Below are 19,957 nucleotides of genomic sequence, written 5' to 3' on the forward strand. Positions count from 1 at the left end.
CTGATCTGGCTGTTTTCTGCCCAAAGTGGGGGGGAGCCAAGCTCTCTGCAGGAAGCCTTTTCTTCCATCCTACCCAGAGCCTCCCCACTGTAGGAGAGTGAGGAGGAGCCTGCATGTTAGAGACCAGCAAGCTCTGTGAGGAAGAATTTCTCTTAGCGCTGGAATAAAGGAAGCAGGGAAGAAGCTGCACATGGTGAGCCCTGCCTTGGATAAAAGCTCTGTCCCCTGTACTGAAGGAGGAATGCTGGACAAAGGAAACAGCACAGGGAAGGCAGAAAACTCCCCCTCCTGCTGGTGTGAGGTCCTTTGGCCTCTCATATATAAGGTCTTTGTCCCACCCGGCCTTTCCTGGGAAACGGAAGCAAGTGCTTTAGCAGTTAAAAGCTTCTGCAGAGAACAGTATTGCCTCCTCCTATGGAGGAGCTGAAAGCAACAACACAGAGGGATTGTTCTGCAGTTGCAAGAGCATCCTCTCTCACTGCCTGTGTGCAATTGTTTGGGATGCACAGAGGAGAGTTTGAAGGTTACACGTACTGAGTAGCATTCTGAAAAGGACTGTGTTTTCCCTTGACAGCTGCCAAGCCCGTGTTAGATGAAACTGCAGAGTAGAGTAACTGCAGATGAACTGCAGAGCTGGAAGTTGGGTTCACTGTTACATATCCACCTTCTTACACATTCTATTGAAGATCTGTGCAGCAAGTGGTGCTCAAACTGTGCTTTCTGACTAACCCACTCTGCCTGTGAGAGTGGCAGTGTGCAGAGCTCATTACAGACCGTCTTCTGACAGCCTCAGAGCCAAAGATCCTTTGCAGCAGCCCGCTCAGCCAGGAGGCAGCAAATGGGCACAGCAGGGGAAGTGTTTTGTTCTTGGTGGGAAAGAGAAACTGGGAGAGTATATTCAGAGGTTGTGGGCAGCGCAGAACCTGAGGGAAGTGGACTCTTGTGCTTTTTTGATTTAAAATTAGGGGCTTAAAGGAGTCTTCTCAGAACACTTGGGATGGTGTTTCAAATGATGCTCCATAAACAGGCTGTCCATTTTGCATTTGAACCATAAATACAACTCTTGGAATGGAATAAGTGTGTTTTTCTTGCAGTGCTGTAATGGGTTGGTAGAGATCAATGGTAACTATTTTATGCAAGCATGTGTGAATGTAGAGTTTTTCTGTTTCCTGCCCTTTGGCCTCCTGCTTTGCCAAAGTAAAACAAAAGTTTAGCCTGTGCAAGCTTTAAATTCCTGAAAATTTAAGGAAAAATAATCAACCACTGAGAAAAATGACACAGTGTTCTCTTGAAGACCTCTGCCCTCTTGTCCATTACAAGTCCCAGAACTAATGCCTGAGCAATTAGAACCTTTTTCTGAAAGGGTTATAATGTCATAACTTTGTGGATGTTTTCTCACAGACCATCTCCCCTTTCTTGCAATTTCTTAATTAATTCTGCTAAAACAGATACCCTGGTGCAGGTATCTAAGAGTCTGTCTGTCAGATGTCTGCTGTGAAGGCTATTCAAAGAAGCTGCTTGTATGTTCTTTGGGTTGTTTAGAGGCAGATCCTGCCTTTGCTCCTCCTTCAAGTTCCTTGAAAGCTCTTCAACAGAAATGTCTTATAGATGCATAGCTAGGGGAGGATTACAAGTGACTGTACAAGCTTATGGTGCTCATGGGTCCATCTAAGTATGCTCCCTTCTCAGTGGCTGCACATGTGCAAGTATGTAGGAGGTCCAACAAGGAAAAAAGTTTTTCTCACCTGCTGCAGTTCCCTCACTGAGGACATTTAAAGGTTGCTAAATGCTGTGGGCACCAGTCTTTGTTCTAGTTGCACCTGGCTGGGAAACATTCAGGTAACTGTAAAACATTCTGGCTTTCCTCTGCCAGCACACAGGATAAAGTTTTTAAATGATGGGTAAGTATCTCTTCAGATTGGTCATGTGGGGCCATATGATGTGTAAATAAACTGTCATTAAATACCCATTTTGAGCTGAGTCCTTACCTGACAGGAGATCCTGCTGTATAACATCCTTTCTGGCTCCTGGGGCTCCACCCCATCCTGAGGCTATTCACTTTTTGAAACTGTTGAAGATGTAACTACCATCCTTTAAAAGGGTGCTGCAAAATGCATCTCCTTCAGGTGAAGGATGCAGAAAACTGGTAGCAGTGCGACTGGGCAGGGGTGGAAGGGTCTCTTGCCTGACCTGGAGCAAGCACATCACTCCTGCTCCCTTATGGTTTCTGGAACAGGAAGATGGAGAAAAGTAAAAGGAAGACTGGGGGAGGTGAAAACATCCCAGCCCTGCAATACCCAAGGGCAATGAGTCTGAGTGATGGGGTGTAGAGGAACAAGAGCTTGGAGGAGCCAGCTTCTGTGGGACTCAGAAAGAGCAACTCACATCTGTGTTCATTTTCTTTTTCTGCCATACTCAACAATGCCAGCTAAGTCCTTTCATGCTGCCATGCCTTCTTCCAGCTTCCCCTCTCTGAAGGAGGGAGCCATGTAGATAAATCTGCAGATGGGTGAGAACTGTGTTGTTGCAAAAGCAAGGTGAGAGATGCACCCTGCCCTGGACAGTGCTTATACAAAGGGGACACCAAACACGATGAATGTGCCAGCTCTTGCTGTTTGCAAGAGCTGCAGAAGCCTGAGGGGAACAGAGTGGAGGAGCTGAATGAAGTTTTGGGAGGAGAGAAAGTGTGGGAGGAGGTGGCTGGTGGAGCAGGCTGTGCAGAGTCAGGGAGAGGACGGGGGCCCACCACTTGCAGAGGGTGGGAGTGTGCCCTGGGCACTGGAGTCACTTGCTGGGAGCCTGCTGAGAAATTCCCAGAGTCTGCAGTCATGGAAATCGTGTACACACGTAGCATGGGGCAGGAAAAAGGAACAAGCCAGATATGCAGATCTGTAAGGGATGGAAAGAAATGTCTTGGAAAAACAGAAGAGGCTCAGAACCAAGCTGGTTACTGTACAATAGCATTTAATTTTTTTTTCTATGATGCTGCACTCTGCAGTGTGGCAGAAGGCATCTGGGTGCCTGGGATCTACTTTGTGATAAGAAAAGCAGTAATTACAACTCCATCAGTGTAAGCTGTAGTACAATGAGACACATTTTCCATCATCCCACTGCCAATAATAGTGATGCCTCTAAGCACAGCACAGATAAGTGAGGAATCACCTTGCCCTGCTGGTGATGTACCCTGGGAAGGTGTGGGAGACTCTTCATTGGGCTTTCAGTTCAAAGACTTAAATGATCAAGTTTGTATGTGTTTGCATAAATTGATTGGGCTCTTTTGTGAGGGTTGTTAATTTTCCAGATTTAACACCCTGGAGCTGTGCAGTAATCATTTTTGTATTTTCAACCTGCAGAGCAATTTTAAAAAAATAAACTGCATCATGCTTCTTTGCTTTCTGAAACTGTCTTCAAACATCAGAGGTCAAGCAGTCCTTACAGTACTGGTAATCTGGTTTTTTTCCCTGCTTTTTTTTTTTTTTAAGAACCTTTTATCTAGGCCCCTTGTTTCTAAAAGCCCAATTTGAATCCCTGCAGTGGAGCTATTGTTTAATTGTATTCCTGGGATTTAATTCTTCCTAAGGGATCTTCTCTATGCTGCATGTCTGCAGGAGGCAGCAGCACTGTGTGAATTTGCACCTCTTTGGAGTGCCAGGGCTGGGGCAGCTCCTGTTCCCAAGGCAAGAGATAAGGGGCAGCAAAATTGAACTGAAAAATTAAAACAGGGAGAAAAAGCATTTTTTAAATATAGTACAAATATGTCACGTCTTGGATTCTGCTAATTCCTTGTATATTCTTAAAACATGTTCATCTTGACTTGAAAACAAAATTATAAACTAACTGGCTGTGGGCCCCACAGATTATATCCCAATTGTTTTTTCCCTTTACCAATCCATGTGTGCAGTTCTTTGTAGCTTAGGAAACTAAGCTTGAGACTGAATTTAGCATTAACTATCCTAGTTTAATGTGGCTGGCAAATAAGTCTAAATAAAAACTTTTTCTTTATACTCTGTTCTTAAAAAATTTTCATCCGTATAATGAATTGCAACAACAGTATTACTTTGAGATACTTAGGCATAAATTTCATCTTTAGCTTTTTTATTAATTTATTATAGCTAACATCTTTGCATGCATGTTTATATTTATTATTGAGCTAGTTAGAAATAGATTAAGTTGGTCTAGTGAAAAATATAGCTATTACATTTCAGCATTGGATCTGTGTTTGCCCTTAGTTTCTCTCAATTAATTCTAGCTGTTTGGTCTGCAAAATGGTACTGAAAAACAGCATCAAATCTTACTTATGACAGATTGCCAGATTACTTTTTTTTTTAACAAAGCCAGACTGAATATTAAAAATGTGTTGGAGAAAATGCATTTATGTAATAAATTATACAGACCATACATGGGGTAATGGCAATGCAATAAATTACGTTGTTTCTGTAAGTATTGGATAAGCTGCATTCAATTTAAATGTCTGGCTGCATCACTGTCATGCTGGTCAGGAACTCACTGGGGGCCTTTTTAACATTCCTGCACCCATAAGTCATGGAGTTAAAATCCTTCTTTGCCCTCAAATACACAATTTCTCTGAGTTATGCAGGCTGACATCTGTGACTCGCTGCCTGCAGTTTAGCTGAGATCTCTGAGTCAGGTTTGTAACCCTTAGAGCAGCCAGTTTTCACACTGTTGAGCACTGTGGATAATGTAGGTCTGGCTCTGTGAGGGATGTGGTCATTCTGTTTGTGTGCCAACATCCCCTGTGCCACACACTGATGCAAATTTACTGGGGTGGTTTTTTTGTTGGATTTTTCTTTTCTTTTTAGACCAAGGTAGCAGAGAATTGCCAAGCACTGTACGAGCATAGTTAAGCAACCTCACTGCTCCAAGGGCATGATTCAGGTAGCCCTGCTTTTGCAGGGGACAAGCAGGACTGTTTCTTTCAGCATCATCTTGCACATGTCCCCAAATAAACTGAGCATATAATGATGGCCTGGCTTTCCCCAGAAACAGAAGGAACAGAAACATGCTCTTGAAGGATATGAGTGGTTGTTTTGCCAACACCAGGCAAATGTAGTTAGTGTTACTTAGGGCTTCTCCCACTCTGTGCTGTATCAGCTTCCAACCTGTAACACACTGTCCAGGTGGATTTATCTGGCTACTTACTCAGCCCCCTCTGTTGCTGATTTTAGCTGGCATTTGGAAGAAGGAGGAGTCTTAGAAGAGATACAAAGGAATGATCAGGCTGCAAATCTGTTCTTCTAATTTTAAAATTTATCTCAAAAATTATGTGGCGGGACCATGTCAGAAGGGATAAGTTTCTGGCTTCTGGATTAACCAGGGTGGTGCAATTTGAACTGCCTTGGAGCCAGACAGACTGGGGACAGGAGTCTGCATGGATTGGAGAAAGGCTTTAAGTTGCCTTGCTGTATTCTTACTGGTGGAACAGCTTCAGCTCTTTGTTTTCCTCCTTAAGTTGCCAATGCACATGAAAGAGAAGATACTGGACTCCCAGATGCCCAAAGACTGTTTGCCATCTGCTCTGGGTGCAGGGTAGCCAGTTCACTGGAGATGTTCCCTGACTTACTTTCAGCCTTTAGGATGCTGCCTTTAGGATGGAGTTCTCTCAGCTCCTGGTACTTCTCTAAGTTTGCTGTCCTTTTCAATTTACTCCCTGTGAAAATTAAGGGAGTAAGGACTTGTAGCAGGATCCCATATATGGAAAGCTGACAGGTTTAGAAAAGGAATTGAAAATACAGTGGGAAGTAATCTGTAATTCTCTCTAGAGCTAGGTAGCACCACTTGAGCATAGATTGCATGCATGATAATGTTTATGAAACATCCCGAGATCAAGAATATGACTTGGTTTTATTTCTTTAGGCATGAGCTATATTTAGTCAAATTGAAGAAGGGAGGAGGAATTCACTCCAAGAAAATACATGAGCAAAGTTAGACAAATAATATTTACTAGTCTACAGTGGAATGGTTCCCTCTGAGTTATCTCCCCAGTTCTCATTACAGAGCAGTTGGATAGTAAAGTTAGGAAAATTGTGCTGCTGAATTATGACTGTTGCTGCATGAAGGAACCTCACCTGCTTTATGTGAGCTGTAAAAGAAAATTGATAATGACATTTTAAAGACTTCAAAATATGGGTGGCTTAACAGAGTGGTCTGGTATAACTGCTGCTTTTGCATAACGGAATACTACAAGAGCTGGTCTATGGCAGATTTAGAGACTTTTCATTTTTGTAGAACTAGAGAGAGGCTTCAGATTTGCTATTATAAATTATGAACTAAAATAGTAAGTTTCAATTGACATGTTTTAATAATTTCCTTGTTGAGTTCTTATGAAATCAATACCTCCCTATGAAGCAGTTGGATTTCATGGAATCAGCAATCCTCACCAGAAAGAAAGAAAAGTCAGTGTTTTTTGTTAAAACATAAACTTGCAGGAAAGGAACCAGTTTCAATATTGTGAGGATGAGTCACCTTGCTGTGCTAGGTTTAAGGCTTGTTAGTTAGTGCCCCTTCCAAGCAGGAGGGGTGCAAGAGTCCCAGAGGGTTCCATGAGCAAGCCTGTGTATTTACAACACATCCCCTGCTCCCATGGTAACTGCTGAAGGATATGAATTTATCCTGGGGCAGTTTGGGTACCTTAGCTCATCCTGTCATGGAGGGAATGTGAAGCCACCTCAGGTTTACCATGAGGCAGAAGTATTCAGCAGCAGTCAGCTTGTGCAGTAAATCAGAGACTTAGTTTACTCCTGAGGATTTGCTGATTTATCCATAGGCTAAAATAATTTGGATTTAACTTTTTAACATATTTTCTTTTAGTTCCTTTCCTTTAATTTTTCCTGTTGATGGCTAGATAATTTCTGTGCTTCGCCACCTGTTATATGGATTTGACAATTACTTGGTCATGTCCTGGAACTTTTTCTGATGACTGTTTATTTTGCTGTGGTCACCTAAGGAGAGGGGGCTTATCCAGTTGTTGTGTTCTCATCCCTGTCCTGTTTTGAAAACATGAGTGTGAAAGGTAGGAAGGGAGGATATCAGATACTATCCCAGTTTCCAGCATGAGGCAATAGAAATTATTATCTAGCCCTTTGTTTCTGTAATTTCTTAGATTTTGTGGCTACAAGTCATGTAATTCAGGCTGTTCTCAGTGCTGCAATGGTCTCTACAAGAGCTGGTCTTACATCCCACATGGGTGACAATGCAGCAAGTGGAAAGCTGGGTTTCTGGGTGTAATTCCAAATTTCTTGAACTCCCACAGGTTTTAATTTGGCTTCATGTTATTTGCAGAATTTTTTTGGTGTGATTTAATTGAGTAGTCAGTGTGAATTTTGTGGTGTTCGTGTGTATGCAAGGGAAAGGGAGATTTTCTAAGTGTTCAGTGTTCACATGGACATAAACAGGTGGGTTTCCAGCAGAGACATTTGCATTTGAAAACCTGCTCTAACCGGGCTGGGCTTTCCCAGGAGAAGCAGCACCAACAGTGAAACACAGCGATCGATCAGCATAGAATTGTGTGAGCATTTGATGGGCAAAATGTTGTGGTATAAAGACAGGGCCCAAGAATAAGCTCTTTGTGGCTTTGTTTCATTCCTAAAAACTGTGACTGAGAGGCTTTTATCATTTTAAAAAAAATTAATCAGCCCCATTTTGTCTAACTTGGAAAATATCACAAGATATCCCTTACAACATTCTAAGTGCTGTTTCTTTAATCAGATTTTGATACTAAGAAAAAAATATAATTTTCCTTTGTCTGCTTATATTTCCTCAACCTTAAACGTAAAGTAATATTTGAACCAGTCCTTTCAGTCGCAGAGCTGGAAGCGTGTAATTTAGTGTACATAACGATAAACCCTTTGAAGCAGCTTGCATTCACTATGTTTTCTTTCTTTCCTAATTTTAACTAAGGAAAACATTCCCTTACTTATCACAGCACTTCTGTTACATGCCTCATTTTTCAGGCTAAGTTCCTTATGGTAGTTAGAGTTTATTTTAAATCTTAATCAAATGAGCTGTCCAGGAAATTCATCTGAAAAAACATATAACAAATGTTCTAACTCACACCAATGGGGACACCCAGTGGAGACACACTGAGTTGCCCAACATTACAGCCAGGAGCAAGCCAGCAGCTCCTCATCAGGGAGAGGACTGCAAATATTTTTAACCACTGCAGTTCTGAGGGAGCTCTCAGGAGTTTACCTGCCTGCTGCTGAGGGCTCTCTTGAAGCATCCTTCCTTTGCTCCCCTTGCACGAGTCCGTGCTTGTCATCGTGGCAATGAGAAATGTCTATTGGAGGAAAAAAAAAAATCTGAAAGGGTTTTTTAACTGAAAATTGTCATGAAAGGAATTATTAATAATAAATTTGATCCTGATGCACAATTATTGCAATGGGGTGTGCAAGCACCCAGTTCCTTGGTGGTGCTATTTAATGTGACATGGAATGAGTTGCAATTCCTGGCAAGCTTTTCTCTTGCTGTTGCAGACACTGCCATGTTCGTCTATTAGTCCTGTAGATATTTAAGGGGTGTCCTGTTGTGATGTGTTTGGAAGGTGATGTGGGAAGGTTAGGTAAAGATCCAGGACCATGGGGAGGGCACCTCTCTGAATTGGATCCTGCTCCTGTAGCATGGGAGATGCTCCAGTCTTGACAGACAGCAACCCAAATAACTGCTGCACTGGATCCGATCTGCACTGGAATTTCTAGTCCTCTTCCAGTGGGCAAGGCCTCCTTTCCAGCTGAGTTCTAAGTGTGGCCTTGGGAGAGACCACAGCAAGGACAGCAGCCCAGACTACCTTCATGGATGAGCTTGGTCAAGGAGAGGGGCACTGGGCCTGCCACTGACTTTGGAAGCAGGCAGGCAGTACTCACTTCATCCCTGGAGCACTACATCTCTGCATCACGACATCTCTATTACAGCACTTCATCTCAGAGGGCAGAATGTGGATTCCAGGTTGTTTATTTGTATGTACAATAAAGCTCTGCTTGGACAAGCACAAGACCCAAGATAAAAGCACTCAGCTAGGCAGCATTGCCACACATGCTCAGGAACTGCATGCAAATGAAGTGTGCTTTAATTGCTGTGAATGTGGTCATGGCTGGTTGTTTTACTTCTAGTTTGCTCAGAAAGCAAGCATTAGCCTTTCCTGTGATGGGGCTGCATCAGACAGATGGGTTCTGGTGTGCCTTCTGGCATGCACTAGCTGTGGAACATGGGATTATCTGAGGTTTTGTCTTTCTAAGTAGGAGGGGAGGAAAAGAAAGGAATGCCTGCCTTGTTTTGATGCAGTCTGTTCTGACATAGAATGAAATTTATAGCCTATTGGTTTTCTCATTGTTTGGGAAAGAAGAAACATATTAATTCTAATTCTGCACCAGAGCCGCCCAGACAACTGGGAGAGAGAGTGACTTTGACTTAAACTATCACAAGTTGGGCAGCATAATTTTTATTAAATATAAATTATTTTATTAAATATAGCAGGGTAGTATTCGTGTTTAATTCAAATTTGAGAATATTTTCTCTGTGGCAGATTAAGAGTGTGAATTGCTGTGGCATTGGGCATCCACTATGGCCTGCTGACTTTCTGTACCTTCTCAAAAAAGGAGACTAATAGTAAATGAGAGACAGGCTAATTTTATTTGCTAGTATTTCCTGTTGGTCTTAATATCAAAGTAGGACAGTGTTTTTTTGCCACAGGACTCAAGAGTGGGCAATTTTGAAATCAGTGTTGAACTCAGATGACTCAATGAGACTCCATTCCTGTTTCAGGTGGTTCAGAGGCTCAGCAGAGCTGGCCAGGGGCAGTCACTGTGAACAGTCACCAGTGACTGTCCCAGCCCAGGCCGGAGGTCCCTGCCTGGCAGCAGTCAGGAGCAGCTGCCAACAGAAGGAATGTTCTAGCAGACTTCACAGACTAAATAGTTCTTGTTTCCTGTCCTTGCAGAAAACACCTTTTGCAGCGGTGACCACGTGTCGTGGCACAGCCCTTTGGACAACAGTGAGTCTCGAATCCAGCACATGTTGCTGACAGAAGACCCCCAGATGCAGCCGGTGCAGACTCCTTTTGGGGTTGTCACTTTCCTGCAGGTATGGCCCAGGCACGGTGGCTCCCACTGCCACCTCCTGGGCGTGGAGTGCAGCTAACATTGCTTTGAGCTGTGTTACTCAGATATTTATTATCCTGCCTTCAGTTTCAAACATGAACATTGAAAAAAAAGTGCTGAGAGAAACAGTTTTAAAAGCTAATGTAAAGATAAATGAAAATTAATTCCGTGGTAATATCGATAAGCGATCCACTGGTTTGAATGCCAGGAAGAGAAAAGTTTGGAGCAGGACTTGGAGCTGTTTTAGCAGTACTTAATGGCAGAAATGTAGCTTGCAGTACTGACACAAAGATTCTTTAGAGGCTGAGTTTTCCTGTATTGATCTACTGTTTAAGAAAGGGTCGGGTTTGCTTTGCAAAAGAAACACTAAAAAAATCCCATGTAATTTAACTCTACTGTTCAGCATGGGGAGCTTCTGTGGCCAAACAGGTTTGCTTGCTTTCCCAAAGTCCTTCTCAGCGATGCTTCTTAGATAGGGGCTGCTTTGGATATTTTTAAATTGCATATTGGGTTAATAGCCTTAGTGGAAGAGTGGCATAGTTTATGCCAGCTGCTGGTTTCTTCATGCTCCGTGGAAAAGCTTCCATCCTGTGGGAAAATGCAAGTGTCTGTATTTTACAATTTAAGCTTCTAGTTGCTCCGATTTGTCTTTGGCTGTAGTTGCAACATGTAAAAGGAAGTTCTGTTACCACAAACCTGCACAAGACAACTGCTCTGCAAGGCTTTTCTGAGGTGCCCAAATGTCTGTGTTTTATCAACAAAAACAAGGTGGGTGAGAGATTAATTAGTGCAAGGTGAGTTGTGGGACCTGGAAGGAGAGGCAGAGAGCCAAGCTAAGCAGGATAATCCCTGGCTGACTCTCGAGCTAGTAGTGTGTTAGTCCTCATCTCTTCTTTAGTGCCCAGCTGTCTTGAATCAAAGAATAGTCAGCTTGCTGCATCCTGAGGCCCTTGGCCTCTAATCTTCCACAACACATACAGTTGACTTGGTTTTCCCCTTTGTTTGATGCTTGTTGTTATGAATTTATTTTGACCCATGAGGATAAATGATTACAAAAAGCAAAGAATGAACACAAAATAATTTCCTGTTTAGAGTCTTGCTGTTTGTATGTAATTAGTGAGTGAAGGCGCAGGGAGGGGTGTCCTGAGGCAGGGGTGATTCAGGCTGTTGGTGGAGGAAGCCTGGAAGATGGGTGGGGATGAAGTGAACCTCCAAGGGCTGGGTCCTGACAAAGTGAGCTCTGCAAGGGGCAGGAGAGGTAGGGTGTGCAGAGCTGGGTGCGTGCTGACGTGAGAGTTTTCCACACAGATCTCTATCAGTGCAGTTATGTGCCTACAGCAGAAGGCACATCCTTCACTTCTGCTTGCTGCTCTTCAGAGCTTAGTTTCCAGTTTTCCTCTTTTCTGATAAAACATCAATTGAACAGATTTTGACAAAAAATTCAGTGTTGTTGGAAAAGACTTCAGAGTATTGAGGAAGAAAATAGAAGGCCATGGCAAAAAAATATTTTTCATCTCAGGGTGAATCATTGTGCTCAAAGGCACAAACCAGTGGTTAATACAGCAGGAAGAAACTGCCTTCTGCTATCAGCTGAAGGGTGTTTCACCCCTTCATTTGAAGCAGCTGATCTCAACTGCTGTTAGAGAGACATCTGGTATTGCTCAGTGTGGCAGCTCCTATCCTGAAAAGCAAACACATCCTGCATTATACAGGGACACAGAAGTCTGCAGTTGCCTGCAGTGACAAGTGGATTATGTGGTGTGTAAGCAGCTTTACTTTATGGTGCTGGGTAAGATGTTACCAGTCAGCAAACTGAGTTGGTCAAGGATTTTATGAGCACCAAAGCAATCCCTTGTGGCAGCAAGTCTCTTGCCTGGTTGAGATTGCTTGTGCAGTATTGCATTTGCCCCTAGCAATCTGTTGACAGAGCAGTGTTTGTATGTGCTCAGACCCTAACCTGTCTTGCTCTGTCCTGTCTGTGTGGACTTGATTGAAAAGTCAAGCAAAAAACCCTGATTTGTCACCAGATCCTCTTCATTGTTAAATTCACAAACACTTTACAAGATTAAATGTTACATGACCAGGGTGCTTCCCATGGTAAGTGTAGAGAGAGAGAACAAGGTCTTGTGGGATCCCACTGTTCTCTCAGGCTCCATTTGTCCTGGCATATCTGGTTAGATTAAAGAAATGGTGCTTCTGTGTACATGCACTGTTTGATCCAGTACCACTGGCACATTTTCTCCACAGTTCTTTCATGGTTCCCACCCAGTTTAGTATGTCTGTTGTTATTTATTACAGATTGTTGGCGTTTGCACTGAGGAACTGCATGCAGCTCAGCAGTGGAATGGTCAAGGGATTCTGGAACTGCTTCGGACTGTCCCAGTGTAAGTGGTCACATAACCCATACAGGGAAACATTTCTATAGAGAACAATTCAGTTGTTTATTTTTATTCACAATCTTTAACTTGCTGATGGAACTTATTTAATCTGTGCTGTAGCAAGAGATGGGAATTCATTGCAAATCTGTTCTCACGCAGAGACACTTAGATGGCAAATTAATGCATGTGAAGTCCACATGTTCAGGGTGAAAGAGAATGAGGTCTTGAAAGCTTAATTTCCTTCCTCTTATGCCTGCAGGGTTTTCTCATTGGTTCTTCCCGGGATAACTGTTACTGGTGACCTTGCTGTTTAGTTCAAAGAAAGGAAGGAGAAGGTCTGGCTTACAAAACTGTCTGGAAGTATTGTCTAAAAGTGAGAAAGTCACTCTCAAATGTGGCCCACTCTTGGTGGGCCAGTTTGCAGCAGGAGGAGCATTCATGAAAGTGAAGTTCATTGTTTTGCCATGGGAGAAATAACAAAAATTATGTTGGGTTGAGGAAGAGATGGGTTTTAAATGGTAAATGATATGTTGATGCTCTGTTTGCTGCCAGGGTGCAGCTAAATCTTTTTGGCTTGCAGGTATTTTGCTTAAACATTTTTAAATTCTGTGGAATTTATTGCCATGTGATTGTAACTCAAAAAGACTTACTTTTTTAAAGCAAAATAGTTCTGAATTTTTGTTTCTGGGCACAATAGTACACTCTCTAGTGTCACAATAGCCTTGAATCAATTGATTATTTGGAAGAGCTGGACTTTTTTTACTTGAACTTTTCCCTTTTAGGCACAAGTGCAGATAATTCATGCAAACGTCCTAGAGTAGAGTGAATTTCTCCAGCTGCAAGCTTTGTTTCTGGGTCCTGAGACAATAAACACTGCCTGCACTCCCTTAGCTCCTCTAAGTCAATACAGATACAGCACCTCTCTCCTCAGTCTGTTCTCATGTTGGTTTTTGGCTTTTGTGCTGTGGTATAAGCACCTTCCCAAGGAAAAAGATGAGACCCAAATGTGCATGATTTGAAGACAAAGCTGCAAGCTACTAAGCCATTGATGTGGAACTGGGGTAAAAGTCTCTTGCACCCCATTGAGGAACTGTGGCAGGTCACACCCCTGCAGTTAATAATTCACAACTTCCAAAGTGATGTGAAAAAACGAGTGGCTGTCCATGAATCTGAAAACCTGTAAAATATTAACTTTTTGCTCCCACTCCTAAGTGTTTTAGGAGACTAACACAAACTAGGCCAGAGGAGGGGGCTTTTGACTGTAATAACAAAGTATCTCATTGAAAAAATGATTTTTTTTTTGTGGCAGTTCCAAAAGACTTCAGTTTTTACTTCAAATGAAAAGCACTATCTAAGGCTGACTTCTGCAGTCTGGCTGCACTATGACCCAAAGGGAAGTCCCTGAGTATTTCATCTTCACAGTAATCTGTTTTCTATCACCTTTGTTAGGAAACACCTTGAGCCTTCCAACTTTTATTGCTAATGATAACAAAGATTTCCCTGAACCATCTGAGTACTTGGCCATGAAGTACCAACTGAGCAAAATGTCTGTTGTGATAGTATTTATCAGAGCAATAAGCTCTTTGTGGTACTGAACGTGACTGCCAATCTTGGCAAAAAGTGCAGTCCCACTGGGGCCCTGCTCTATTCTTAGATATGTAATAGAGGAATAAATCTTGACTCCATGCCTTGCCCATCTTTCTTTGACTCAGGCTACACTGGACTTCTCAGTCCCAGTTTGTTTCCTGTAAGATTAAAACCCCTCTCAGTCTTGTGTGAGCAAGGGGGCCTGCACAGGGGATAACAGCCTGTGTCAGTCCTGACTGCTGTGCACGTCTGGGTGGTGCCAGACACTGAGCAGATTAACTGCTAGGTCATGGAGGGCCTTTCTTACTTATTTATTTGGAAAATGTAAAGGGCAAATGCATGCTGTGGAATGTATACACCACATAGAGAGGTTTCTAGGCTTATTTTAAACCCTTACCTTGTGCTTGCAGTGCAAGTCCACTCTGAGGACCCTGCTGGAAAGTTCTAATTAAAGGGCTTGTTTGGTTCATTACCTGTCTTTCTTTGTAGAGCTGGAGGCCCCTGGCTGATAACAGACATGCGAAGAGGAGAGACCATATTTGAGATTGACCCACATCTGCAAGTATGTCTTTAGTTTATAAAATGTCACATCTCTTGCAGGAGCCAACTGTTATACAACAGTTCTAATATTTTCTGTAAAGGTGCTTGGATCTTCTCAATGTTTGTAATAATCCTGGAAAAGTCTTAGAAACTCTTTGCCCTCTTAGAGGTGGTTCAGGAGGGCCATGTCCAGACCCACGTGAATGGCAGCTCTAGGAAGAAAGATAGAGAAGGGAGATCACGAAAATGGAATCTCCTATATGAACAAATTGGTAAAATTTGGACTGGATATTTTAGAAAGGGTGAAGAAAGAAGATGAAAGACAGAATAAGACAAGATTTAGGAATGGTACACCAGGAAATTCCTTCTTCCTTTTATGTGCAAGTGTAAGGAGATATAACAAGTAGAAATCTCAAAACCTACTGTTTTTTCACAGCAAATGTGATAGTGTGGCTCATTTCTGTAGGATATCACTTGAGGCCAAGTAGTTAGTGTGGACTGAGAAATTATGGGAACCCAAAAGCACCACATGCAGTTATTAATAATCCATGCAGGAAGAGATATTAAACCTTCTTCTTCAAAGTTCAATATAATTTCTGAAATGTAAAGATGAGAATGGGACCTCTATGGAGAGGTTACTGTACTAGGGACTTCCCCTGAGCCATGAATTTGGGAGACAGTTCTGCAGTCCCTTCAGCAGAGCTGGAGTACATGGTACCTGGAGTACATGTGTCCCCAGCAAATCCAGTGTGGTGTTGGCCATGTTTCAGTGAATCACTGAGTATTTGCCTTTAACAGAGAACTTATGGCTCAGCTTGATAGGGCACGTGCAAATGTGCATGTTTTGTACAAGCATTTGCTTATGGTCTGCATGTCTGTATCTGATTATTCTCAGTTGCATCACAGCATCTTTTACTTAGAATTTGGTTTTGTTCTTAAGCTTTCAACTTTTACTGGTTTTAAGGATTTGTTCATCTAGAATAACCCCAGTCTGAGAAACACAAAAAAATGTTCCACAAATGTTCCACAATGTGGGATCTAATACAACTGAAAGTCCCATAAAGATTTTAGACTTTCCAGAAACTTGCCCTCTTCCCTCCTGGAGGTGTTTCTGTCGTCTGCACACTGGTGATTCCTAATGATAACAAGGTTTTCTTCAATTTACTGTAAATGAAAAATAGCTCAGCTTACTGGAATCTGAGTCAGCCAAGGCAAGTTAAGGCAAATAAAAGAGTACCTCTGCCTCACCAGTGTGTCCTGCTGCTGAAAGCTGCTATGTCTGTGGTCCTTCCGGACTTCCTCACATGGAGCACATTCCTGTTTCTCTTCTCTCTTGCCCCTGCAGAAATGCAGATGGGCAGGTTTGTGTGTGCACACCTCCCTCCTGCTCTGCTGCTGCAGCCCCTAGGGATTCATAGAGCAAAATCCACCCCTGAGTTCCACAAAGAGCCTCTGCTGAGTGCAGGGAGTAAGGCTGTGGCAGGCTGCCTTCAGCCCTGTCATTAGTGGGGAAAGGATAAAGTGTCATTTTCTTGGTGTTGGTAGAGGGTGTGTGAGACCAGAGAGGCAGCAGTGGAAGAGAAGTGGAGGGGAGGGAGGGAGCAGGCAGAGAAACTGGACAACTTTCTTAGGAGCCAGCAAGCATGTTGTCTGCCTGGGAAGCAGGCAGAGCTTGTTTGGAGGCTGCATTGTGTCTTGTGGGAATTGGTTGAGGCCTAAACTCAGCCCTGGCAGCAGCAGCTGTACTTTCTGTTCGGAGTTGCTGAGAATGGATCCCAACTAAGATGTCATCCCAGGATGTCGGCAATTAACACTGTGGCAACGCTGGCTGTTTTCTGTGCAGCCAGGCTTCCCTGTAGGCCATTCAGATTTCTCTGGCAGCACTGTCAAACAATTCCTGTCGGTCCCCAGCTCTGTGCTGATTCTCAGTGCTTTGCTTCTGTTTAGCAGATATCTCAGAAGAGAATAAAGCTGATTTGAATTTCCTGAGTTGCGGTTGCTGCTCTGCAGGTCACACTGCAGTGCTCTGGCTCGTTTAAAAAGGGATCAATGACTTAGAGCCTCAGAGCATCCCTCCCACATGCTGAGAGGAAAATGGGACAGAAATATCCTTTCTTTGAGGAAGGAAAAGAGCTGAACCTCCTTTGCCCTGGGCTCCTCCAGCCTCCTGTTCATGCTGCCCTTTCAAGGAAGGAAGAACAGCTCCTCAGTCCAGGCAAATCTTTGCTGGCTAAAGGTGGGGTAGAACTGTGCATTGCCAGAGCTATGACTCTACATTGATCAGGGTTTTTTTGGACTTTTCCCCTTTTAACATCAATACTTGCAAACATTATGAAACAGGCATGCAAATTAGGCTGCCTTAAGCCAGCTCGTTTCCATCAGCTCCCCTTGATCTCCAAGGGATGCCAACAGAGCAGCACTTCTTCCCCTGAGGAAGTGCTCTGCAAGCCAGCTGAGCTGCAGATGAGAGTCCTTCCCCCTCCTCGAGGCTCTGCACTGTGTCCGCAGGGTCTGGCTGGGAGTGGGGCCCTGGCTGCAGGGATGGGGGAGCAGATCCCACCAGAGCCTCACAGCCCTCTGGCCTCTTCTTCTCCCTGCTCAAGAGCGGGTTTGGTGGCTCTCCCATGCTTCCCCAATGACTGGGATAAAAAATAACTTCGCTGACAAGTTACACCTCCCCATGCCAGCTCATTTGGGTCCTCACAGAGCACCATGGAGGGTTCCCAAAGGAGCCACGTGCTAAATCTCACTTAGAGCATTGTCTGCATATGTAGGAACGGATGTATTTTTATTTCTTTCCCCACAACTTCTATTTCTGGGTGACACAACTAATTTTATGTTTAGGATAAAACAAAAGAAAATCACAGCAGATTTATTATTTCTCAGATTTTCCTATTACGTTTTCAAGAAGCCAGTTTCCCCTGATGCTGGAGGAAGATCCTAACAAGGGGAGAAAAACAGAAGAAAGGCAGTCTCTTGAATGCTTAAGTCTAAGTCAAGACTGCTCTGGTCCTGCAGTCAGCCACAGGCTCCTACCTCAATTTTGGGCCAAAGAGCGGGTTTTGGGAGGTGATCCAGATGAAAAAAAAAAAAGAGTTGGCTCAAGGGAAGGGATAGGAGCACATGGAGGAGGGTGGGACTGCAGTCATTGCAAATTACATCAACTTAAACCGCTGTGCAACCACACCCTGAATGCTTGTGTTTATCTTTGAGCTGCTCAAATCCTCTCTTGAATGGTCACAAGAACAGGCAATGCTCTTCCCGGGGTGCAGCATGCACAGCTGGGCAAGGGGAGGGATGTATATGGGTTTAGTCTGGAAACTGTTTCCTGGGGACAGATTTTGCAAAGAGCAAAATGTTTGCACAATCTCTCATCTTCAGTGGCCATGCCAGACCAGAGGGTACTTACATGGATGGAGAGATCCTCTCCCACTGTGTATGACACCACTCTGCTCTCTCCTCAAATCTTTGAAGTTTCTTGGGACTACCTGTGTTTCGAGGTGACACAGATGTATGCAGATGCAGATCATGCTGGTGCCACTGAGCAGTACCAGAGGCAACACCCCTTCAGAAAAGGGGGAAGCAAGCCTGGCTGCTTTGGTGCCAGGGAAGAGGTGCCAGCCCTTCCTCGGTGTAGCACGGCCCCGAGTTTGTTCGGCTCAACATTACCCCCTTGTGGGTCACAGGTGGAAATTCAGATTGATGCCCATGTCCAAGAAGGTGGAACTTCCTGTAGAAGTTTTGGCTGTAGCTTAGGGGAGTCTTGCTGGCAACAGATGCACATGTCCTTGAGAAAATGCCTGGTGCCTGAGAGCATCCAGCTGCTTATGACTGGTATGTGACACCTTCTGAGACCAAACACTGCTTACGTGCTTGGAAAGTCCAGCTTGCAAGGGAGGGACTTTGTTTATTTGCCAATAGAGAAAGCTATGCAAAAGCTTTGACATTGGGAACAGACCTTGTCTCCTTGCACGTCCAAATTTGCATGTTTGTCCTTTTTGGGGACACCCCAGCACATTGGAAAGCAGGGATTCTCTGGGCAGTTTGCAAATTAAGAACCCATGTGAATGATGAGTCTCTCCATGAGCTGCTTTCATTGTGGCACACTTTGGTAAGGTTGGAAAGAGAGCTTTAGTTATTCAGGGGTTTGTTATCATTGACATATAAGAGATCAACTGCCAAGCTATGCTTCACATCTTAAATATTTCAAGTTAGTGTAAGTCAGTGCTACCAGTGAAAGAAGCAATCCTGCACACCCCAGGCCATTGGTTTCCACCTTTCTCTCTCCCTGCTTTGTGCCTGTCAGGGGCACGTAGTGAAGCAGTGGGGACAGGGTGGGATTTCAGACCAACTTGCTATGGAAAAGGTTTGTTTAATTGAGAGTGGCTTCCTGATTTGGCTCAATGTGCAGTTGTTGTTTGCTGACACAGCAAAGCCAGGGTCCAGAGAGAGGAAATTGCCCACAAAAGGGGATCTGCAGGAGCTGGTGAAGGTTGGGCTGCACCATGGTGGGCTCCAACTCAGGCTCAAGCCACGCTCAAAAAAAGTCTTGGTGTTTTGAATCTTTTCAAGCAGGAGAGAGTCGACAAAGGGATTGAGACAGATGGCTCAAACCTGAGTGGAGTGAGTGCCAAATGTGCCTGGGATGACCTGAGCCGGCCACCAGAGGATGATGAAGACAGCAGGAGCATTTGCATTGGGACCCAGCCTCGGCGGCTCTCTGGGAAAGGTAAGAGGTCCTGGGCCAGGTCACTGTCACAGCATTTCAGCTTCTGTTCTGCTGGGTCTGGGCAGTGCACTGAGCCATGCTGCATCCTCAAGTTCATAGCAAACTCCACAGCCATGGGGAGGCTTGGTGTGTCTCAGGGCAGCAAAATGGATTTTGGCATCTTTGAAGAAGGCAGGAGAGAGGAAAAGAGTTCTTGGCAATATTTTGTCTAAACATTTCTTTCAGTTTTTAGGTAAATTGTAATCTGAATCTGTAAAGTTAAACTAAGCGCCTGCTGAAACCAGGACTCTAAACACCTGCAAGGTGAAGCAATTTCATTTTCCCAGGCTATGTTTCCTTATTAACATTATCCCTTCTTGGGAAGCAAGTTGGACTGACACTGCACATTGCTGCAGCTGAACTCAAGGAATTCGTGCAAATACAGAAATCAAAAAAGAAGAATTAAAAAACTGTGGAGTTTCCCTTTGCAGTGAGATGCCTTCTCAGGGTAGCGATGTCAAAGCCATTACACAGGCTTGAAATTATGCATATTACTTTTCAAATGGGTGAAGCAACATAAAGAGAGAGATTTCCTGGAATTAACAATGGTTTCCACAGGAATGGCATCTGTT

At 43.8% G+C, this 19,957-nt stretch overlaps 1 protein-coding gene across 2 annotated transcripts in view; it reads left to right on the top strand.

Annotated features, from left to right (window-relative positions):
- SUFU (SUFU negative regulator of hedgehog signaling) overlaps positions 1-19,957 on the top strand; it is a 90,196-nt gene that overhangs the window by 34,357 nt on the left and 35,882 nt on the right. Inside the window, exons 4-7 of one of the 2 annotated variants that reach the window (XM_059851868.1) lie at positions 9,953-10,095; positions 12,411-12,496; positions 14,567-14,639; positions 19,190-19,346. In XM_059851868.1, coding sequence (XP_059707851.1) covers positions 9,953-10,095; positions 12,411-12,496; positions 14,567-14,639; positions 19,190-19,346 — 459 coding nt within the window. The remainder of the gene's footprint in view (positions 1-9,952; positions 10,096-12,410; positions 12,497-14,566; positions 14,640-19,189; positions 19,347-19,957) is intronic. The other variant, XM_059851869.1, reaches the window with a different exon arrangement.

This window comes from Haemorhous mexicanus, chromosome 7 (genome assembly GCF_027477595.1).
Source record: "Haemorhous mexicanus isolate bHaeMex1 chromosome 7, bHaeMex1.pri, whole genome shotgun sequence".
Classification (NCBI taxonomy): Eukaryota; Metazoa; Chordata; class Aves; order Passeriformes; family Fringillidae; genus Haemorhous; species Haemorhous mexicanus.